This window comes from Poromitra crassiceps (genome assembly GCF_964638095.1).
Source record: "Poromitra crassiceps genome assembly, chromosome: 13".
Classification (NCBI taxonomy): domain Eukaryota; kingdom Metazoa; phylum Chordata; class Actinopteri; order Beryciformes; family Melamphaidae; genus Poromitra; species Poromitra crassiceps.
In genome coordinates, this window is record NC_139644.1 from 25,710,056 (window position 1) to 25,733,259 (window position 23,204).

Here is a 23,204-nt window from a genome sequence, read left to right on the forward strand (position 1 = left end):
CAGACGTTGAGAACGGGTTAGCATTACCTGGGTTATGAATTATGCATTGCTTTTCATAGCTTTTAGAGGTGTAAAGTAACAAAGTACAAGTACTTGAATAGTTTTTTTTAAGGATTTGTACTTTTTAAAGTATTTTCATAATGCTGTACTTTTACTCGAGTATGTTAAATAATGGATATTGTACTTCACTACTTTGAAATGTACACTAAGTGAAGAGTGAATTCAGATTTTTGTTTAGCACACTGCACTATGAAAACGGCATTGGGACTGCTCAATAACAGATCCGGAATCACTTCCGCATTTAGGGTGCCCAAACTGGAGGCTCGTTAGTGCAGTGGCCAATTCAATCAAATCGCACTCAAGACTGGACAATTGAATTAGAGAGGTGTAATAAAATTTTAATGATCCCCATCATCACATTAGTTCAGAAATCTCAGTTTCATTTGACACTGCTGATAGCATCGCAAAATGGATGTACTGCATGTGACTGTGATATTGCTGCTGCTAGCAGCTCTATAGCTCGTCTGGCAAAGCAGAGAATCACCAAACTGAGCATCGCTGGCTGCATCTGAACGAGCTGTTCACTATGACAGGGACAGCTTGGCTAACACTGACTGGGAACATGTGCTGGATTTGTTGAATATACTTATTAGGGTGAATAATTAAAGTAAACATTTTTAATGCAAATATACTTTTACTTGACTACTTTTAAAAAGGCTGCTTTTATTTACTGCCTTTGATCTATTTCAGTTGGAATTCTCCCCTTCCGTTAAGGCTATCTGCATGTTTCCATACTGTAGTCCCCGTCGCTACGTGAAACAACAACCTTCAAGCTAGCAACCTATATGCTGAAAATGGCAAGTTTTACATACTCAAAATGTCTTTTACTGTTTTGTGTGGCATTTTAGTCATTTAGGATTTAGTCCCCCCCGACACTAATTTGCAAGAGCACCACCGCTACATCCTGTGTGCTTAGCACCGCCCAAAGACCATTGTGATTGGTTTAAAGAAATACTAACAAGACAGAGCGTCCCCCTCCTATAGCGGAATGATAATGGGTTGAGCTAGATCTTTCTCCAGCGCTGGCAGGCACTGCGCTAAACAACGTATGGAGATAGGTCTGGCTAAGTAAATCTAGTTCTGAGGTTGCTTGCTTCTCCATCAATGCTGTTTTTCATCCTCATCAGTAGTACCTCGCATAGTACCCCACTAGTCACTCATAACATCCATCCTAGTACCCTCCATCATAGTAGCCTCCATTGCAGTACCCTCTGAGTAATACACCCCATAGTCATACACTCCATAGTAGTACACCCCATAGTTGTAACTTATGTAGTTGTATCCGCTGCCATAGTACCAACCGTAATAGTACCTTCCATAGTAGTAGCCTCCACCATACTTTGCATAGTTTACATCTCCAGTATCCTCCATAGTTGTATCCCCATGGTATTACTCTCTAGTAGTACCCTCCGAAGTTGTAGTACCATCCATAATAGTACCCCCACAGTAGTACCCTCCATAGTAGTACCCTCAACAGTTAGGTATACATCACAAGAAGGTACGTTTACAAATGAGGTGTGAATACTATGTCACCATGGGTTTAAGGTTAGGAGTATGTTTGAAAGGAAACAGTCTGTTCCCATAGTGACATGAGTTTGCAGGAGGGAGATGGGATGGTGTGCTGGCCTTGGGCAGACAGTTGACTATTCATCAACTTCTTCTTCTGTGGTTTGGTTTTGTCTCTGTTTTGATCACTTCTCTCCCCCCCTTGCAGTGTCTCTCTGGGAATGATGCCGTTGCCATTTGTGCCTCCCTCCCTGTCGCCATGACGATGCCATTCAGCCCCCTCTCCAGTGACGAGGAGCAGCAAAGGATGCTGGGAAACACTCGACATCTCTATCCAGGGGCAGAGGAGGAGGAGGAGGAGGAGGAAGAGGAGGAGGAGGAGGAAATGGACGAGGACGAGCGCGCCGAGGACGGGGAGGAGGAGGAGAATGGCGAGCTGGAGGGGGAGGAGGAAGACGAGGAGGTGGAGGTCAGGCGAGGGGGCCTGTCGCGGGGGGGCAGAGGGGAGGGAGGGGGCAGGGGGGAGGGGCACAGGCAGTCGGCCAAAGCGGCCGGACGACCCACAGGAGACAGACCGGTCCGGCCAGGCAACCCCGGGCACGCCACCAATCCCTATTCGTCCAACCCTGGACCCACGCACCAACAGCCAGCCAATCCCATGCAGCAGTCGCAGAGGAGGAGGAAGGAGGAGAAGGAGCGCAGCGCCGGCTCTGTGCCTTCTGACGACGCCCACATCGCCATGATGGTGTTTCGCATCGGCATCCCGGACATCAAGCAAACGGTCAGTGCTGTCTCTGGAACCACCCACAGAATCTGCCAGCATCATGCCAACTATCCCTGACAAGTTCACTTCACAAACACAAAGAGCCTCAATCCAACTCCCACTCTTGTCCCCTTAGCTGCTACAGCCATCCTTTTGTTGAAGCAATCATGACCAATGAAATGAAACCATGTCTGTTTTCGACAAACGTGTCTATTTTGGGACAACCGACATTTCGTGTTGCTTAAATGCAACCCTGTTAAGAACCACATAACTTGTGTCAGTATGTGTTTCTACTAACAAAGCTGGTGCTATAAAAAGTACGACACATGTGTTGTGTGTGTTGTCCCAGACTAGACCCAAATATGTGTTGCATGCATGGTCAATTCAGTCCAAATCTGCAACCATGGATTGTTGTGACTTTGATTCAACTGTCTCTCTCTCTCTCTCTCACACACACACACACACACACACACACACACACACACACACACACACACACACACACACTGCATCACTAGCAGAAAACTGAGAGAACCGCAAATACTTGTCAGCAAAGTGACTGATCTGAGAGAGAGACTAGACATTCAAGGTGACCCAGCTATCCCAGAGAGAGAGAGAGCGAGACAGAGAGAGAGAGAGACAGACAGACAGACAGACAGACAGTCACAGAGACAGACAGACAGGCAGGCAGACAGACAGACAGACAGACAGACAGACACACAGACAGACAGACACACAGACAGACAGACACACAGACAGACAGACAGACAGACAGACAGACAGACAGACAGACAGACACACAGACACACACACAGACAGACAGACAGACAGACAGACAGACAGACAGACAGACAGACAGACAGACAGACACACAGACAGACAGACAGACAGACAGACAGACAGACACACAGACACACAGACATACAGACAGACAGACAGACAGACAGACACACAGACACACAGACACACAGACACACAGACAGACAGACAGACAGACAGACAGACAGACAGACAGACAGACAGAGTGAACATGCAACCGAGAGCACTCACAACAAGTATGTGAGCAAGAATTAATTTAGTAAAACACGTCTCTAAGCACGGAGGGATTCAGAGAGAGAGAGTCACGGAGGAAGAAGTGGAAGGAGAAAAAGATGGAAGCACAGCCTCTGGCTTAACGTCACTGAAGAGGTTTGAAACGGTGCGATAAAGCATGTCGTGAAAAGCCCGTCTCCGCTGTGCCTGCTTTTAAGAGGGCTGTCCAGAATCCTAACACACCACCCAACCCCCATCCTTCTCCATTTCCCAGATGCTGTCTTACATCACGTTAGTGCAGAAGGTGCTCTCAAAAGCGTGTCTAAATTGGCTTCAGCGACCGAAGATAGATACAGCTGCCTCCGTATACAGTATGCCAGTCTCCCACACTGAGTCCAGCTATTAGGCAATCAGCACTGCCACACGCCCAGGCTTTTTCTCTCCTCTTCTTCTCTGCTTCTCCACTGGCTGACCTGTTCAAATGAATCATGACTAGTGACTAGATTGTACTGATAATTGAATTGAGAAGAACAGAGAGTCAGGGATATTGAGTGTGTGCGACTGTGCATGCATGCGTGTGTGCGTGTGTGTGTGTGTGTGTGTGTGTGTGTGTGTGTGTGTGTGTGTGTGTGTGTTGCGGCAGGAGAGGATGAGAGAAACAGGAAGAGAGAGAAAGAAAGGAGGGGCAGAGAGAGAGAGAGAGACTCTGCTCTTAGCCAGATTAAAGCTGAACCAGCCTGCCTTTGAAGGCCACATTGCACAAACATCAGCTATCTAGCCTCTATTATCCTTCCTATGGCCCCATTTCACAGCAGGTGGTAAAACCAGTAAGTAACGCAGGTGTAACCAATAGCATTAATTATGGTTCCACATTCCATTTAGGTGTTCGAGTGTCAGGGCCCTCGTTAATGTTATTGTTACACCTGCGTTACTTCCTGCTTTACCACCTCAAAAGGTTACTGTGAAAAGAGCATATTAACATGTTGAGGGCCCTTGTGGTGTATTCACTGACGGGATCTTTTAACAGTCATTCTGCCTTGTCTTGTGGCTTGATAAATTATCAGCGAGAATACAACTGCAAATGAATATGTGAATTGTGCTGTGGCCTGTGAAAACCCTTCACATGGTGAAAATTTTGATATTTCCATAAATGAGAAACTCTCCCCTATATATAACTTCTTGAATGACTGAGATAGCGTTAGCTCTAATCTGTTATGTGTCTAAAAGTGGCTTTATTAAACATTCCGTTTTGTACAGTGACTGTTATGGAATGGAATTCACCACTCCTCATCCGCTATATAATAATTATAACCACTTATATAAACCAAATTGAATGAAAACCAAGAGTCCAGGAAGTGTCTTATAAAAGTGTATCATCCATTGGCATTTCATAATCAATAAGCTATAATTGCATACGCATAATTAATACTATGAGTTATTAGTCATAAGGCATCTCGCACATGCAGAAATGGAGACGCACATACTGTACATAGGAGGAGATTTCTCATTCCATCAAAACCATAAAAAATACCTCCCTTTTTGTTTTATGAAAATAATTATTCACCATGTACTACGTCGTACGCAGGTGAGCAAATCACTCAAAATCTCAAAAATACCTGCAAAACTCGTTTTGGAGCTACTTTGGCCCGTTGCCAGCCATGTGTAGCGGTGACATGTGAGGGTTTCTTTCTCCCAGACCACCACACATTTACCAGCGTGTATACCCACGCCCCACCGCTCAATGCTACTCCCTCCCTCTGGCTGTCTGTCCTTTGATTTATTATTGAACTGTGTATGGGTGTTTCTAGCTGTGTGTGTGTGTGTGTGTGTGTGTGTGTGTGTGTGTGTGTGTGTGTGTGTGTGTGTGTGTGTGTGTGTGTGTGTGTGTGTGTGTGTGTGTGTGTGTGCGAGCGTGCGTGCGTGTGGATATACAAGTGTGTCCTTCAGTGTTTCTAAATCCAAACATAAATTATTCACCGCTAACAAATCGACATCAAAGTTTAATTGTGAAATGATGGCTAAATGGGAAAGGCAGCGGGCCTTGGGAGGGGAATGCTCACTCAAGCTCGGGCTCACATGGTTTGGAATACTCTCATCCTGTTCTCACTCAAACTCCTGCCATCTTGACATTTTTCAATTTCCCTCTATCTTCCGTACCCTGTCTTCTCTACCCCTCTCCCACTGGACTCTTTCCATCCATCTTCTGTCCCTGTCAATTCCCACCCAATACCTATCACCCCCCTCAAGGTTAGGCCTTCCACTTCAGGGTTCTGCTGTTAAGCATTGTTTCCAGCTTTTTCTCCTGTATCTACATGCTTCGCTATGTGCTCCTTCAGTTGTCAGACAAGGACACAGAGACAGAGTTGTGCCAGTCATTGGCGTTCACGGTGAAGCAGAAAAAGAGAACAATGGAGACTCCACAGCAGGTAGTTTTCCTGGGTCTCCACTCACTGTCCATGACGGTCTGTCTCGGTCTGCTGAGTGCTGTGGGCCACTGCTGCTTAGTGAAGCGGGTTTCAGTGCACATGTTCCAGAAGCTACTAGGACTGATGGCTTCTTCTTCGTCTGGGTTTGTTAATGGCACATTATCCTCCATCCAAAAAACCAGCGGGTGAGGCTTCTTATTTTCTTCCAACCTTTGCAGCCAAAGTCTAACCCTTCAGCCTTCAAGGTGTGCTGGTTCTGGGCAACCCTCCGTCCATGTAGTGTCCAGGATCTGGCCCAGTGTCAAGCAACGAGGCAGTTTGGGCCTGGATCCTCCTTTGCAAGAGTAGCCAACCACCTTTTCCTCCTGTCCATTCAGTTAACACATGTCTCTCTACAGTCAAGATGGCTGCTGGTAGTGGCTCAATGCTGGGGGGGGGGGGGGGGGGGGGGGGATCTGGTGCTTCTCAGACCTACAATTTGATTCACGATTGCACTTAGCAGCCAGCTACCAGCCAATCTTCTGTCTTAAGTGAGCAGACTATGGGCCAGTCCATCTCGTTGCAGAGAGACAGGTATGTTGGTGAGACCTTAGCTAATTTTAAGCTGGGGGATTTTTGTGCCTCCTTGTGTTCAGACATGAACACTACACTCGCTGCTCCGTACTCAGGTGGACAGAGAGCGAGCGCTGTCCAGGTGTGTGCCTCAGCCATATCTTCCCTTCACAGAGGGGTAGACAGCTTCCCTCTGGGTAGGCCTTCATTGGTTTGGTGGTTTTGGAAGGCAGCAAGCCGTCTGTGAATGCACACTGCTTTCCTCTTACCTCTGTGCAGCACCCAGCACCTCTGTGCAGCACCCAGCACGTGGGGGAGCTTTGTGCTCTTTCTGTGAGCAGTGATTGCTTGAGGTAGCAGGCTGAGATCACAGGTGTGTCTCTTTGTGCAGCAGCCAGCTGGTCTACCCCGGCTCCCTCTGCAAGGCTTTATGCAACCACAAGGGGCTCTGCTGTTTGGATGTTTCGCTGAGGTCTGAGTGATTAGGATCTTCTGCTTTTCAACAGTGTTCAGTCATCCTATGGAAGACTGCTGAGACATCAGAGTGAGGTGGACACAGAGAATAAACTGTGCATATAATTAAGGGTCTTGTGAGACCAAAGGACGACCGTCACTATGCTGAAGTGGTCAGGTGCATAATTTTTAATAGATTACGAAACTGAGCCATGAACAGGATCCCGCCAACAAACAAACAAACAAACAAAATAATACATACACCTGTAGACTTTTTCAATGAAACCCCTTACTGTGTCTCCCCCACTTTTCCCCTCAGGTTCATCTACCGTACTTCTCTCTCATCGAACCCTCCCTCCCCCTCTCTCTGGTGTTGGCTAATATTCCTTTACACTCCCAGTACATTAGGTCTGTTCTACATGTCAGCTAATTCGCCCTCAATAAACGCTAATTGCTTGTTAATTGTGTTGTAATGAGACAAGGGAGGAACCATGGCAAACCACACAAATGTTATGAATTGAGGGAGGGGGATTTCCCACAAATGCAATACTGTAGAGAAGAACTTAAAATACATGCATGCGCGCGCACGCACGCGCACGCGCACGCACACACACACACACACACACACACACACACACACACACACACACATGACTACTGATACATTACCTTCAGTCAGTGCCATCCACCATGCCTTCACATACAGGGCGCATAATATAAACAACATGAAACCAATGCATTTTCTCTGCTATTTGACTTGAAGTTAACTCTGCAAACTTTGAAGTATAAGCTCTCTGGCAGGATTTGACCTAACAAACATGTAGAATGACAATACACACATGCCATGCCTACAATTCACACAGACACACGCGCACACACACACACACACACACATACACACACACACACACACACACACACACACACACACACACACACACACACACGGCTTCAAGCGCCTTACGATATGTGCACTACTCAGACTGCAGTCAGCCTGGAACACGCGTGACTTTGTCTGTCTGCCATACACTGGCTTCTCCAGAGCAGTGGAGAGGTTGAATGCTAAAGGGTGAGACCCAAAGGTGAACAGAGGGACTTAGATAATAGAGAGGGAAGTGTGGGGAGAGGAGGGGAGGGAGCACGGGTGAGGGAAGTGTGGGGAGGGGAGGGAGCGTGGGTGAGGGAAGTGTGGGGAGAGGAGGGAGTGTGAGTTTGGGGAGAGGAGGGGAGGGAGCGCGGGTGAGGGAAGTGTGGGGAGGGGAGGGAGCGCGGGTGAGGGAAGTGTGGGGAGGGGAGGGAGCGCGGGTGAGGGAAGTGTGGGGAGGGGAGGGAGCGCGGGTGAGGGAAGTGTGGGGAGGGGAGGGAGCGGGATCTGCGGGGAGAGGAGGGGAGGGAGCGTGGGGAGAGGAGGGGAGTGTGAGAGTGAGGGAAGTGTGGGGAGAGGAGGGGAGGGAGCGCGGGTGGGTGAGCATGAGAGAGAGGAGAGTTGTGGAGAAAGTGAGCGTATAGGGCACAGACAGAGGGGGAACGACAGGAATGACTAAAGGAAAACAGTTGGCTTTGAATGTGGAGATGGACTTACTCACTCATATGGGTGGGGTGGAGGAGAAGGGAGGTTATTTCCCCATAGATCTCATTAAAGGCTTCTACTCCCCGTGCATTTGGCCCGCAGAAAAGGTCCAAAGGGAGAGAGAGCGCTAGACAGAGAGACAGAGAGACTCTCACCTCTGCATAGATAACAAGTGGCTGAGAGAGAGAGAGAGAGAGAGAGAGAGAGAGAGAGAGAGAGAGAGAGAGAGAGAGAGAGAGAGAGAGAGAGAGAGAGAGATGGGCAGGGGAAGATAAAGAGCAGCATGGGCGAGTGGGTGTAGAGTACGTGAGTGGGAAAGTGTGATCACAGCTTTTGGAAGCGAGACAAAATGTTAGGTCTGCATAATGATAACACCGAAAGAGGGAAGGGAGGGCTGAGAGGCCAAGATTTACAAGTATACATAAAAAGTACATTATATATACAGTATATTCGCCTAAATCATGAAGTGGAGCCCCATCCTCATTCATTGAGACGGCGTAAATCTCGCCCTATTTGCCCAAATGAAATGCTGCCGTTGGGTATTGCCACTGGCAGGACAGCCCGCTATCAGCGTGTCAGTGTCACATGGCCTCACCTAGGTGTGAAAAGTACACGTGTGTATGAAGTAGGGATGTCGACGGTTAACCGTTAACCGTTTAACCGCCGAGAACCTTTGTGGTCAGCAATGTAACATAAGTATATTAAAACATGGGACAAGTGTTAATCAAGCTAGATTTGGAAATAAACACATGGTTAATGTTGATTTTATCTACTTCATGTCTGATCAAACGCATTCCGCAGTGAAGCACACACACCTGAACACCTGATGTAGCCCCTCTGCTGCTCCTGTCTGAGCACACAGCTCAGAATGATGAACACACCCAGCAAAACAATCAGCTCATACATGTTCTATCATTTTGTTAACTCTGTGTGTGTTGTGTGGGACTGTGCTGCAGGTTGAATACAATCTGGGAACCCAGAGTCTATTTTCATTTGAAAAATAGACTCTGGGACAGCCCTACCTTTTTTCCCAGCTTCCTGTACAGAGCGCCTCTCCTGCCACCGTCACTTCCTTTTCCACGTCCGTTTCTAATAACGTTAACGCAAAAACACTCTGCATAGAAGACGTCAACTCGTCTCACAACAACAACAGTGGAAAATGACTGGAGGTGTAGATGTTGTGACTAGTAATAACGCCAAAGTCGCGGTGCAAATTGCTATTCAGACTGTAAACAGTGGAGCACGGACACGGAAAAGGAAGTGACGTGCTCCACTGTTTAATTCTGCTATATACAGGACATACAGGGGTACAGGGGTATAAAATACTAGGATAAAAATACCATAAAAAATACAATAAAAATACTAGGAGTTCAAATAATTATAAATTAAGCTGGGGTTCTGGGGGACAAGACACAAAGGCACAATAAGGCACATATCAAGGCAAAGAATAGTGCAAATAATATCAGTCACTCACTCACTCAATGTGCGTCGACCAAGCCCCCAGGAATAGCGCTGTGCTGTGAAGTCATTTGAACATGGTGGCGAAGCTCTGTATTGCAAGTCACGTGACGCCATGCAGCCCAGAAAGGAAAATTCCCATCCACTTGCATGGGGACCCCGGCAGCTGTTAAACCCAGGGGATTTTTTTCCGGGTGTCACTCAAAGTGTAAAACGACTATTAATTATCAAATAATTTTTTATGGGCCATTTTTTCTTCAGAAGCCACTAAGAGCCGTATACGGGTGTATTTTCTTCTTTTAATACATCCATGGGTGGGAGGGGTGGGAGACGTCATGGAATACGTCATGGCCCACATGCGCACTTCGCCTTAGACCACATGGTCAGGAAGTAAAACCAGGAAGAAAACCCCCCCCATGATGACTTCATGCGCCAGTGAGCAGCCTCCGTCCGAATGCATGGGTGGGCGTGGTTCGTCCCCAATCCAGTTCCATCCAGTTCTATCCATCCATGGCGTCGACTCAGGCCAGAATGGCTGCCGTCAGGCACGATGTCGGACCTTCCACAGTATTATTGCTCCCAATAATAGCAGTAGTGCGTGTGAATAGTAATAAGCACTATATAGTTAAAAGTGACTGGTGCTGAGTGTAGGTGTGTGTCCATTCTGTTTGTATAAAGTTCCTTATAGCTGGTGAGAGAGAGAGAGAGAGAGAGAGAGCAAGAGACACACTCATTACAGTGTTTCAGAGAGACTCAGTCGACTTGCATAACTAACAGAAATGAAATGTCTGTGATATGCAGCCAATCAGCGGGAAAATCACTGCTCCAGAACCAGACTACGATCACAAGTGTCTTTTCGGAGGCCCTACTGTATCAAGATGAAGGATCTGTGACCAGGCCTAATTGAACGGCCACTTAGAAGCTGGGGGGGGGGGGGGGTCAATCATGAAGGCCAACGATGTTCCTGGAGCTGCATGGGTCAACGAGCAACATGGCTGACTCACCTCGCCTCGCTAGAACATCTGTCCTGCACCTTAGATTAAAGGCTCAATGATCATGCCGTTATTGACTTTCCTCCCTTTTATAATCATATTTTATTTTTATTTCATGTTAGGGTTAAAGGCTAACAGTAGTTTAGGTGTGGGAATATTCTTCCTGCAATATACTGTAGTGTACAGTACCTGTCACTCTCATCCTCTGGCATTGTGATGGCAGATTCATTTTAGTCTGAGTGTGGCTGCATCCTTTGATGGGACTGTGAGTGAATGCAGGCTTTGTGTATGTAATTGTGTGTGTGTTGGTACAGTGTGTGTAGGAAATGTGTGTGCGTGCATGTCTACACTCTACACTGTGTATGTGTACTGTCTCTCTCTCTCTCTCTCTCATACTCATATCTTACAGATATTCTTTTCCCTTTGACTCCACCACTCCCATTCACCATGCCACTGTAAACACACACTCAAATGCACACACACACACATGCACACACGCACGCACGCACGTACACACACATTGACGTGCGTGCGTAGGGTGCGTACTCATGCATGCACATACAAACACACGCACGCACGCCCTCCCATAGTACCCTGTCTCCTAGGGAACACAGGGATATCTCTATGGCAACAAGCAGCTTGCTCCACTAATGAACTGGTTGCCATGGTGACTGGGTTGGCTGTGCACAAATGGAGACAGTGAATAAAATACAGGGACAAAATGTTACTCCTCTGCACAAAACCCCGTGCAGGGTTTATCTCTCCCCCTCTCTCTCAGTCTCTCTCTCTCTCTCTCTCTCACACACACACACACACACACACACACAGAGAGAGAGAGAGAAACTGAGTGTAGTAAAGCGTTCTGGGTTAGAAGCGTTGGCTAGAGTGAATGCAGCAAGAGGCAGAGAACCATTATGGGCCAATCTTACTGCTGCCTCAAGGTCAGCCCACCTCCACCCTGGGCAAGCAAGAAAGAGAGAGAGAGCGAGGCAGAGAGAGAGAGAGAGAGCGAGGCAGAGAGAGAGAGAGAGAGCGAGACAGAGAAAGAGAGAGAGAGCAGTGCCAAAAAACCTTCAGTCAGCCATCTGTGTATAGAGCTACACTCCACTTTGCTGACTTAGCCTCTAAGCTGTTACGCATTTGGCCATTCATGACCCCACCAGAGACACTTTAAGTAAGCCATACTAAACAGCCATTCATATCCTAACTGCCATCTGAAAGCTCTGGGAATCACCAGGTTGCCCCGGTGCTGTCTCCCCCTGCTGGCTCACATGGCGAACAGCATCACTGTGCTGCAGTCAGATGAGCAGCGACTGCAACAGGAACATACACAGTGGGACAGTGAGCTAGCTTATCGTCTCTCCAGCAGCAGCTGGACAAAAGTTCACATCACAACACAACTTTAGCATTTTTACATCGGTTACATGTTAGTTTCAGATTCATGGTTTTATTGATCACTTGTGTAGCCTATCAGCTTCTCACTCTGTATGAGCTTCCTTTTGGCTGTTCCAAAGTATAGATTAAAAACAAGAGGCGATCAGGTTTTTGCCTGAAGACCTCAGTCTGGCTAAATCACAAATCACTTCTTAAAACTCCCTTTTGTCCTCCCTTTTGTCGTCATCTACTTTTATATGTATTGCCTTGCTTTTATTTGTCTTTCATTTAATTTGAATTTTCTTTCATTACTTTTGCTGTCAATTGAATCTGTTTTGTTTTGTGTTTTTTACTCGTTTGAAAACCACCTCAAAACGTTTTTGTGTTATAATGATTATTTTACTTAAAAAAATGCTTTGATTTCCTCTTTAACTGTTATTTCCAGCATGTCTTAGTTAACCAGCAAGCTGTATACCCCCCTTGTTTGTTTCTTGTCTCTCCTGCAGAAATGTTTGCGGTTCAACCCGGACGCCACGGTGTGGAAGGCCAAGCAGCAGGTGCTGTGCTCCCTGACCGAGTCTCTGCGGGACGTCCTGAACTACGGCCTCTTCCAGCCCGCCACCGACGGCCACGACGCCAAGTTCCTGGAGGAGGAGAGGCTGCTCAGAGAATACCCACAGTCCTTCGAGAAAGGGGTGCCATATTTGGAGGTGCTATCCTGTTCTTCTTTTGATACTACTGTGAGACACTGGACCATAATGCAGGATCTGATGTAGCCCAAACAGCCTCAAGGTGTCGCCATCATTCATTTGGAGTTTGGGTTTGAACAGGACAAACGCAAAACCTTGGGAGAAGACCACATTCCAAAAGCAGCTGGTCAAAAAAACAGCTTTTGCTGTGATGCCGCCCAGACCAAACTTTGAAATGAAATAAGGCAGATGAGCAGAATAAATAAAACAAATAAATAGCCTTGTATTGTGCAGCATTAATGATCAGCCTTGTATATAGAGATCTGCTTGTTTGTTCCAGCTGCTTCTTACCACACCGTGTTCAAGATTTTCTCCAAGTTTTTACATGGATCGTTTTTGGTCCCAAGAAGCAAATAAATGCAAATGACTGATAGCGACATTGTGAGGCAGTCTGGGTGACTGTACATGAGCACCTATGTACTAGAGAGCTGGCTTATGGATGTTACCAGATTTATGTCATTGCGATGATCAAATCTGCTCCTTCACAGGTGTTTTGCGAGACAATGTTGTGTGCCCGCTGTTTTGAGACGTTTGGGATAAATCCAGGTTCACTGTGAGGTTCTGTTAGTCTTGCTGCAGGTATAGATGTGCTTCAGCTCAGGCTCAACTTTCCCTCTTGAAGTCTTGTATGCTGAAGTTACACCACCTTCCTCAGTCTGCTCATTCTCGTGCTACACTCACTACACTACAGTCTATACAGTCGCCTGCACTTCATGTTATGTTACGATGTTACCTGTGGAGGCTCTAAACCTTTGAGCTACGGTAATTCTACACCATTTCTCTCACGTCCCTTGTCTTCAGTGACGTTGGTGGCGAGGCTTGTATAGCAAACCAGATTAAGCCTCTGTACAATAAATCTGCATGCCCCGTTTGTGGATCTAGGCCAAAAGCGGAGAGAATTGAGGACAAATTCCCTCTCAGTTAAGATGAACTCTTCTCCTCCTTCCTCTGTCTCTTTCCTCTCTTCCTCGTGTTTAGTTTCGATACAAGACCCGGGTGTACAAACAGACCAATCTGGATGAGAAACAGTTGGCCAAACTGCATACTAAGGTACAAACTCCTTTCTTCCAGAAGGTGCGTCTCCTGTCTCTGTCCTGCTGGACATGAGCTGTGTGTTTGTGCATTTTGTACGAGTGCGCTGGCATCATGTGAATGAATGAAAATCAACACTGTATAGTTTGTGTATGTGTAGGCTATTGTTTCTATGTACTTTATCTGTTTGTGCGTATCTGTACATTTAAGCATGTGTCAGTGAGCATGCATTTATGCATAGGTATCTGTGTGTGTATATAATTTGAGTGCACTGATGCAGTACAAGATGAAATTTACACTATAGTGTGCGTGTGCGTGCGTGCGTGCGTGCGTGCGTGCGTGCGTGTGTCTAGTTGTGCATCGACTCAGTACAGTGTGTTGCTCTGCAACTGGGCCACAATTAGCTACTGTACTTTATTGTGCTCTAGCGTTCTGTACTGTGCATTTAGTGTGAAATGTACCTCAATTGCATTTCCTAGGCAGACAGAGAGGTGTGTTTGCCTGTTTTCTGTAATACAGTTGTAGCGCTCTTCTCTCCTCTTCTCTCCTCTCATAGGCCAGCCTGAAGAAGTTCATGGATTACATTCAAACCAGCTCCGTGGACAAGATGGGCAAGTTCATAGACAAGGGCCTCGACCCCAACTACCAGGACTCTGATACTGGCGGTGAGGCCCTGAGGGACACCAACTCTGTCATTTACCTCAGCTGTCATTTAATCCACAGAATCATCCATTCAATGTATTCATAACAATCCTAATAAACTTGATTTTTATCGCACTTTTTAAGTGCTTTAAAGTCAAATATAAGCAAAGATCATATTCATTAAATAAATTAAAATGACTACAAACACTTTGCACCATAAGATTAAAATATTAAAATATAGGCTTAAAACAGTATCTCACTACTATAATAAGGCAGAGGGGATCCGCGTGACAATACAACTACTGCACATGCATGAAGCGCGCGCCGCTAGAAAAGAGCGTGCGAACCTAGAAATAGTAAAACCAGACAGAGTGTAATAACTACGTGGCTTCCCTGCAGTCTTTATCTATGGATATACTGTAGCAACTTCAGCGGTGTTGATGTCACTTGAGCAATTGTGATGTCATCGCTGATGATGTCATCGTTGAGTGCACAGCCTGCTAGCGCGAGAGACACTTAAGGCTGGCTCCATAGCATCCCATTATAAGCTGCCGTTTGTTTGCTAACACTGATCCCTCGTATAGTAGTGACCTGGCCACCAGGCCGAGCCGTCTAGAACTGTATGGCATCATCAGTGTCTGCGACATAATCAGTGATTTATGACATCTGTGGTATATGACATCACTATAGTAGTGACCTGGCCACCTGGTCGAGCCATCTAGAACTGTATGACATCATCAGCAACCTGGCCACATTCTTTCTTTAGTGGGGACATATGATGCCTTCAATTGGGGTCGTGTTTACTGTGAATACGACTTTGAGTTGACTCACTGGCAGTCTCTGCATATTGTGACATCATTAGTGATTTATGATTTATGATTATCCTTCCTGCAGAGGCTATAAGTAGGACCGGTAAAAGTACAGTTCCAAATGGACAGTGAAAATACGATGTACCCCACGACCATGCGTCTCCTGCACGAGAGCACCCTGACCATGGGTGACATGACCTCAGCAACCTGCTACACCACCACCCACACCCGCACTTATTCTGGCAGGGCAGCTAATGGACAGCCTCTCATCTTCCACCTGCCAGAGCCCAGTTTCCCCTCGCAGCATCGAAGTGCGCTGGACGTGATCAGCACCACACCCTGCCCATTACAGTCACACACCCAAGAAGTGCACGGTCCCAAAGACATCCCCCCGAGGACCAACGTGAAGTTGGCAAACTGGGTGGCAAACAGTGGCCAGGCTGTCAGAGAGATCATCAACCCGAAGCACCCCACTTCTTACTGGACCACCAACAGTGCTGACTACAGATACCCAGTGACTTGCTGCTCTCCGCCCCAGACCAAGGGCACACCGACTCAGTGGCACGAGCACGACATACTGACAGGTGAACAGAGGCAGCCGGCCGGTCCCAGGAAGTCCGTTAGATTGTCAAGAGACAAGGTGCTGTGGGCAACAAGGCCCTGGGCGCTCGACTGCTGTGCCCTGAGACTCTACTGACACTACATTACTTGCTGCATTCACTCAGGCATACGACTGCATATGATGTTGCAGCAGAATGTGGATGGTGAAAAGTGTTCCAGTATTGAATGATGCACTGAGCTTCTTGTCATTATTACATGAAACTAGTGCAGTGCCCGTTCCCCTCTGCCCTTCACAAGAAAAGTCCAACACACACTTCACACACGGCTGCGTGTTCAAGGGGAAGAAGAGGTTAGGGGGAAAGTCAGAAATGCCCGGAGGGCGCTTTGTTCTCGTCTATTGAATCTCTGTCTATCCATGTTGTCATTGTGACTCTAACCTCCTACGATGACCCCTGACAAGCCACTCACGGCGTTAGTGAACATATGGGTGTATTTGTGATTCAACATCCCCGAGAGGCTGACCATCCCCCTTCCCCATCCTCCCCCCTCCCGCCATTTAAATTGTCACACCGGTGGCCAGAGCCACACTTTTGTAACAGTGGAAGCAATGGCCTATGGCTCTCCTCTAATAACCTCGACCTTAAAATGCTCGGGCCAGCTCTACCAAAAAGCAAAACTCCCCCTTCCCTTTGTGCCTTCAGCTGTACAGGATGTCGGCACTAACACTTTGTCACAGATCTGAGCCAGTGCACTTCACAGTTTGTGGCTTTTTTCACATCCTGTTACTGCTTAAGGGGGAGCAGCAGACGGCTCACTTAGCTTGGATGTGCGGCTCACAAAACACAGCCTGTCACCAGCGGTGTTAGACACACTTTCAGCTCACAACACTGGGTGGCGACAGAGAGCCCTGATGAATCCTGCTCCACATGCCGCATTCCTATCCGATTGGAAAGTGCATGCAAGTTTCACACTTTAAAATGCAATTTTTGTCAGATTTCAGGAGGTAAATACTACTTGGGAGCTGAGCTGGTGGTTTGGCAATGGACCCTGATTTCTCCAACTCATTGAATTCTGACACCACCAATAAGGCACAACAAAATGAACGATTAGGGAATGACAGTTTCATTCCCAAGTCATTTTGTGATCCTAACTCTAGTGACATAACACACGATTTCTAAAATATGAACAATGCTCTAAGTGCATGTGTGTGTTCAGAGTGGAAAACACAATCAGCCAAAGCCAAACTTCAATTTTGAAGGCTTCACGGCGTGTGCGCGCACGCGTGTGTATGCATGTGTGTGTGTGTGTGTGTGTGTGTGTGTGTGTGTGTGTGTGTGTGTGTGTGTGTGTGTGTGTGTGTGTGTGTGTATGCGTGCGTGCGTGTGTGTGTGTGTGTCTGTCTGTTTTGAGGCCAGTGTCAATGAGATTCTAAATCTAATTCTAAAAACAGTCCTAACAGTTGCTCGGCAACTAACATTGTCATTAATGCAATTACAACTGCAGTACCTGGCTGTAGGATGAAGCAAATCGCCTGTGCAGTTTTTGTTGCCTGAAATCTTGGAAGAGATTAAGAACACGAGCACTGAAGAACACTTTGCAGAGAATTTCAGAGTTGGTCAAAGTTGGTCTCTCGGTTCACAGCAGAGTGAGCAGCCTCTGAAACTGTCTGACAGTCTGACTGTACAGATGTTACCTGTTTCAATGTATGCTGTGTTTTTCTTCGGCTGCTAGTTCAGTGGGTTTGGGTCGTTATATTAACACATTGGAACCGGTTTAAATCTCAACTTTCATTTGACATCTTGTTGGTGCAAACACACGGAAGAAAATAATCCAACCATTCCCGCAACCACCGCGGCAGTACTTTTGCAGCAATAGGGTATTTAACATGCATCTGTACCTAAAGCTCCTCCTGTGACAGTGACTGTGGGTCTCTCTGTGCCTCCAGAGACTCCTCTGACCCTGGCGGTGCAGTGTGAGCCAGGGGGAGGCGAGGCCATCCGGGTCCTGGTGGAGGGAGGGGCTCACATTGACTTCCGGGCCAAAGACGGACTCACATCGCTTCACAAGGCTGTTCGAAGCCACTGCCACACGGCCCTGCTGGTAAACATTCACACACACTCCATCTAGAACCAGAACTGTGAGCCAAATGAGCAGCCATTACACCATTCAATCTAAACGCTGTATTTCTGCAGGATATTTGCAGTGAAATTGATATTCTATTATTCTACTCAACCAGACAGAATAAAGAACAATGTGTGTGGGGGAATGAAATTGCCTAGTTTTAAAAGAGCATGCTACAGAGGGAACATTTAAATTGACATTTTAGGCATTTAGTTAAGGCTCTTCACAGCATCATTTTCCTATCACCAACATAACTACTAACCTCAGGGTTCCAATGGCTCCTTGAAATCATTAAAGTTAGTGAATTTGAGAGAACCCTGTCGTAACCAAAGAAAGATCATACAGTGAAAAGGATGTAGTCACCGATGTGTGTCTGAGAAGGTCCCATACATGTTAAGTGTTAAATTGTTATAGATCATCCTGCTGAACTGTCCCGCAGGCCCTGCTGTCTCTGGGAGCATCTCCGGACTATAAGGACCGGCGAGGGCTGACGCCGCTCTACCACACTGTGCTGACAGGGGGCGACACCTCCTGCTGCGAAACACTGCTCTACCACCGCGCCAAGCTGGGTGTCAGGGACGAGAACGGCTGGGACGAGACACATCAGGTAGGTGTGTGTGCGTGTGTGTGTGTGCGTGCCTGCGTGCGCGCATGCGTGTGTGTGTGTGTGTGTGTCCTCCTCCTAATCGACCAGTGTGCTCTGTGTTCCCACGTATGTTAAAACTCACTCATGTCACGGAAACACCCGCCCCTCTCATCCTGTGCCTCTGACACCTCTCACCCATTCATCCCTCCCATCCTGCTTTGTGACGCCTCATATGAGCTCAGGACTGAAGAGGAGGGCCGAGACACACAGGTATCAGCCTCTTCATCATCCCATCATCACTCCCATCAGCATCTGTCTCTTCGGCTCCTCTACCGGTTTGTGGCGTCCATCCTACATTGTCTGTGTGTGTCTGTCTGTGTGTGTCTGTGTCTGTGTGTGCGCGTGTGCGTGTGTCTTGTCGAGTGGGGTTTGATTTTGTACGCCAAATCGATACTTATATTTTTGGACTGACGCTGCCAATCGTTTATGTTTTTGCCAATTTTCACTATCTTTAAATTGGAGAATTTTCCTGCCAAAATCTTCCAGAAATTACAAGGATTCTGTGTTTATTCCAGTGTGGAAATTCTCCTGAAATGCTCCTTAAAGCAGATTTTGTATTGCCTTGACTTTTTTCAGTTGAATTTGGATAAACTATTCTTTTGCCTACAGTGCTCCAGCCAATCAAATGCTCTGTGAGCATCTCTTCTTCCTAGATCCTCCACATTATTAAACAGTCAGTCTCCTTTTCGTGGCTCGGGAACTAAAAAAAACAAAACATTTGGAGGTCCTGTCTTCATTTTTCACAAGATGTGTTTGTTAGGCTCGCGGCCTCGCCCGCCCTGCAGCTCGCTCAATGCGCGTCACATACACAGCTCGGCTCGCCTGTTCTATTGACACCAGGAAGGATGACATCACTGATGACATCACATCATTAGGTAATTAGGGCAATCACCTAATTAAAAAAATCTGTCTCCGTCAGGTCACCCGCAGGGGTGCTCTTTACACTTCCTGCCAGTTTCAGCCCGACCGCACGTAACACGGCATAGCTGTGGCCGGACGAAATTCTGCTCACTCACTCACACACACACACACACACACACACACACACACACACACACACACACACACACACACACACACACACACACACACACACACATGGACACTTCTCATCTTTATGTTTTCTTGTCCTCTCACTTTAATGGTGTTAATTAACAGAAGTGTTACTTTGTCATTCTCAACCTCTCTCTCTCTCTCTGTCTCTGTCTCTCGCTCCTTCCTTCTTTCTCCACCTCTCCATCCTTCTCAAACTCCCACATAAATAATTTCTGTCTTGCACTTGTACATCTTGATCATTGGCCTCAACATTCTGCATTTGCCTGCATTTCCTACATCTTCACCTCCTCTCTCTCTCTCTCTCTCTCTCTCTCTCTCTCTCTCTCTCTCTCTCTGTCTGTCTCTCCCGCCCTCTTCTCCATGATCTATTCACCCTCAGGCCTGTCAGAATGGAAACTCCCAGCACCTGGAGCACCTCCTCTTCTATGGGGCGGACTCCACCTCCCAGAATGCATCTGGAAATACTGCCTTGCACATTTGTGCTTTATACAACAAGGTAGACACCCTTACTGCTATTTTATAGATCAAAGTGAAGAAGAAAGATCAAAGGCCAAATGCACCCGTTTTGGTGTTTCTGTCTTTTGATATTGACATGGCACATGCAGGGACTATGGAATGTAATCATCCATCTTGGCTTTTTCCGTACAAAAGTACAGAAGATGCACTTTTCAGTAGTTGTTTTTTGTGCACTGCTGCTGGATGTAGTGGAGGTTAAAAATGGCCTAACTACCCTTTAGAGTTTAGAATACTACATTTTAACTTGACATTAATCTTTAGGCGTACAATCATAGTATAGATTATTGTAATTAGTAACAATTGGATGTGTTGTATGAAGATAGGGTGATTTAAGCTTGACTAAAAATCATAAAGTAATGCTTTTCTGAAACAGGAATTGTTTTTTATTTTGTTTTTTTGCTTTTTTATGGGTGGGTTTTATATCGTATATATATTTTACATGGAGGGGTGGAGGTGTTTCCTTGAAACCCAGGAACTGGAATGAAATGTCATCAATAAGTGACCCTGGTTGTGGTTAACAGAAAACACTCTCCACCCTACAATCTCATTAAGATGTATTGAAGGGGCCTGGTTAAAGACTTCCTAGCATGGAAGATCAAATTAAACCAAATTTGAAAGGAAATACAAAATTCCTCATCTAAAGAGGCAGTATGATAATAATGTATATTGTGATTTTCTTTTTCGCTCTCTTTTTTTTCCAGTGAAACAATGAAACCCAAACTATTAAAGTGGGTGAATTATTTGGAAAACAACTTTTTCTAGCATTAGACTTTACAATTTTCATGTAAATGTCCACTCTACTTTGATGGAAAAGAGTTTGATTTTAGACCAAAAATTCCAAACAAATGTATTTTGAGTTGATGTAACAATACAATATGCAAAAAGGTCAAGAGCACTAATAATACAATGTTTATTTATGGGTGAATTAACATGCATCAACACTCTTCCATGCAGGAAAGCTGTGCACGAATTCTGCTATACAGGGGAGCTAATAAAGACACAAAGAATAACAGTGGGCAGACCTCCTTTCAGGTAATGGCTGAGTGCCTGGCCGGCTAATTATGCATGTTGGGTGGTTGTATGGTTTACTGTCTTATTAAGTTAACGTAGCAGAAAGTGCCCGGGCCTAAATCCACTCTAAAGCATTATTGTGCTGTGATGCACACAGGGGTCCCTGGTGGCAGGACTGTGTATGACCCCTCAATCTGAATACATTAACTCTGTCAGCGCAGGAAACGCCAGCTGAGACAGTCTGTTGGGGGGGGGGGGGGGTTGTGTGTGTGTGTGTGTGGGGGGGGGGGGGTTGTGTGTGTGTGTGTGTGTGTGTGTGTGTGTGTGTCTGTGGGGGGGGGGGGCGGAGAGAGAGAGGAAAAGAGAGGGAGAAAGTACTGTGTAGAAAATTGGTTGATTGTGTGCTGACGTGTGTAAATTGAAAACTGGTCCCAATTTGTGCAGTAGTGGAAAGAGTACCAACAAATACTACTCAAGGGAAAGTATACTGTCACTTTGCTGAAATAGTACTGTACTAATTTACTGGTGTACAAATGTGCTTAAGAAAAGTAAAAAGTAGCTAATTCAAAATACACTTAATCAAAAAAAACAATAAATACACTGTTAAAAAAGTGTTACTCCCACCCTTGCATTTTGTGCATTCATTTGTGTGTGTGTGTGTGTGTGTGTGTGTGTGTCTGTCTGTGTCTGTCTGTTTGCATGAGTGTGTGTGTGTCTGTGTGTGTATGTGTGTGTGTGTGTGTGTGTGTGTGTGTGTGTGTGTGTGTGTGTGTGTGTGTGTGTGTGTGTGTGTGTGTGTGTGCATGTGTGTGTGTGTGTGTGTGCGTGCGTGCGTGCGTGCGTGCGTGCGTGCATGTGTGTGTGTCTGTCTATCAGGTGGCTGTGATGTCTGGCCATTTTGAGCTGGGAGAAATTATCAAAAACCACCGGGATACAGATGTGGGTAAGTAGCTGAGGTCTGGCCTTGATTTTAGGTGCCGGTCTGAAAATGTGAATGTAATGCTCCAAGTTACACCTTTTAGTAAGAAAAGATGATCAGATATGATGAGCCATTACAGGGGGAAATAAGAGGGATATAGCAGAGAAAAATAGAATATACATAAAGAATGGATCAAATGGGGGTAACAGGCACCTACAACACTGAGACATGTTAAACAGAAATGTATGGATCTACATGAATCCATACATCAATATGAATTACAGCATGTATAGAGGTGTGCAAAATAACAGTGTTACAAGATACCAAGTACCAACACAAATAAAAGCGATACTATACTATCACCCGACCACCCAACATCCTGTCGTTCTCTTTCTCGACTTCCCTCGCCTCCCAGTTCCCTTCCTGGAGTCTCCAAAGTACGCCCCCCAGAGGCGGGAGAGCACCCGCTCCCTGGCCATACCCCACCCTCACCCCTTCCTGCGGGCCAACAGCGATAACAGCATGAACCTGCCCGACTGGATGGCGGGGCCCAACGCCCCGGGCTCCAACATCGTCTCTGTGCAGGTTTGTGTGCGTGTGCGTGTGTGCGTGTGTGTGTGTGCGTGTGTGTGTATGTGCGTGTGTGTGTGGACAGTAGTGTCTCACAGCTGACCCTGCTTATACAGTAAGAACACAGAATGCTCAATGAGGCATTAAAACATTCATAAAACATAGATAGATAGATAGATATATCGTTAAGTGATTTATAGTTACAAGCAGCTGAATGTTATTATCTACCGGTGGTATGTATGATACTAACTTGTATTTCAGTATGAGAGATCTTTTCCTACAAACACAATAAAGTATTATAATTGCTTATAGCATCATAGCCCTTCCTTGTCTGTGCTACGTAAGGTGAAATGCATAGTAATGCATTTCATCATTTTAAATTGGCA

At 46.3% G+C, this 23,204-nt stretch overlaps 1 protein-coding gene across 1 annotated transcript in view; it reads left to right on the forward strand.

Moving 5' to 3' along the window:
* Positions 1–1,825: 1,825 nt before the first annotated feature.
* The window catches only part of shank1 (SH3 and multiple ankyrin repeat domains 1), a gene marked incomplete at both ends in the record, with an annotated part of 66,380 nt that continues 45,001 nt past the window's right edge, over positions 1,826–23,204 (forward strand). Inside the window, 10 exons of the mRNA XM_083648554.1 lie at positions 1,826–2,347; positions 12,693–12,896; positions 13,914–13,985; positions 14,524–14,632; positions 17,925–18,079; positions 18,540–18,707; positions 20,182–20,298; positions 21,273–21,350; positions 22,206–22,272; positions 22,664–22,833. Coding sequence (XP_083504680.1) covers positions 1,826–2,347; positions 12,693–12,896; positions 13,914–13,985; positions 14,524–14,632; positions 17,925–18,079; positions 18,540–18,707; positions 20,182–20,298; positions 21,273–21,350; positions 22,206–22,272; positions 22,664–22,833 — 1,662 coding nt within the window. The remainder of the gene's footprint in view (positions 2,348–12,692; positions 12,897–13,913; positions 13,986–14,523; positions 14,633–17,924; positions 18,080–18,539; positions 18,708–20,181; positions 20,299–21,272; positions 21,351–22,205; positions 22,273–22,663; positions 22,834–23,204) is intronic.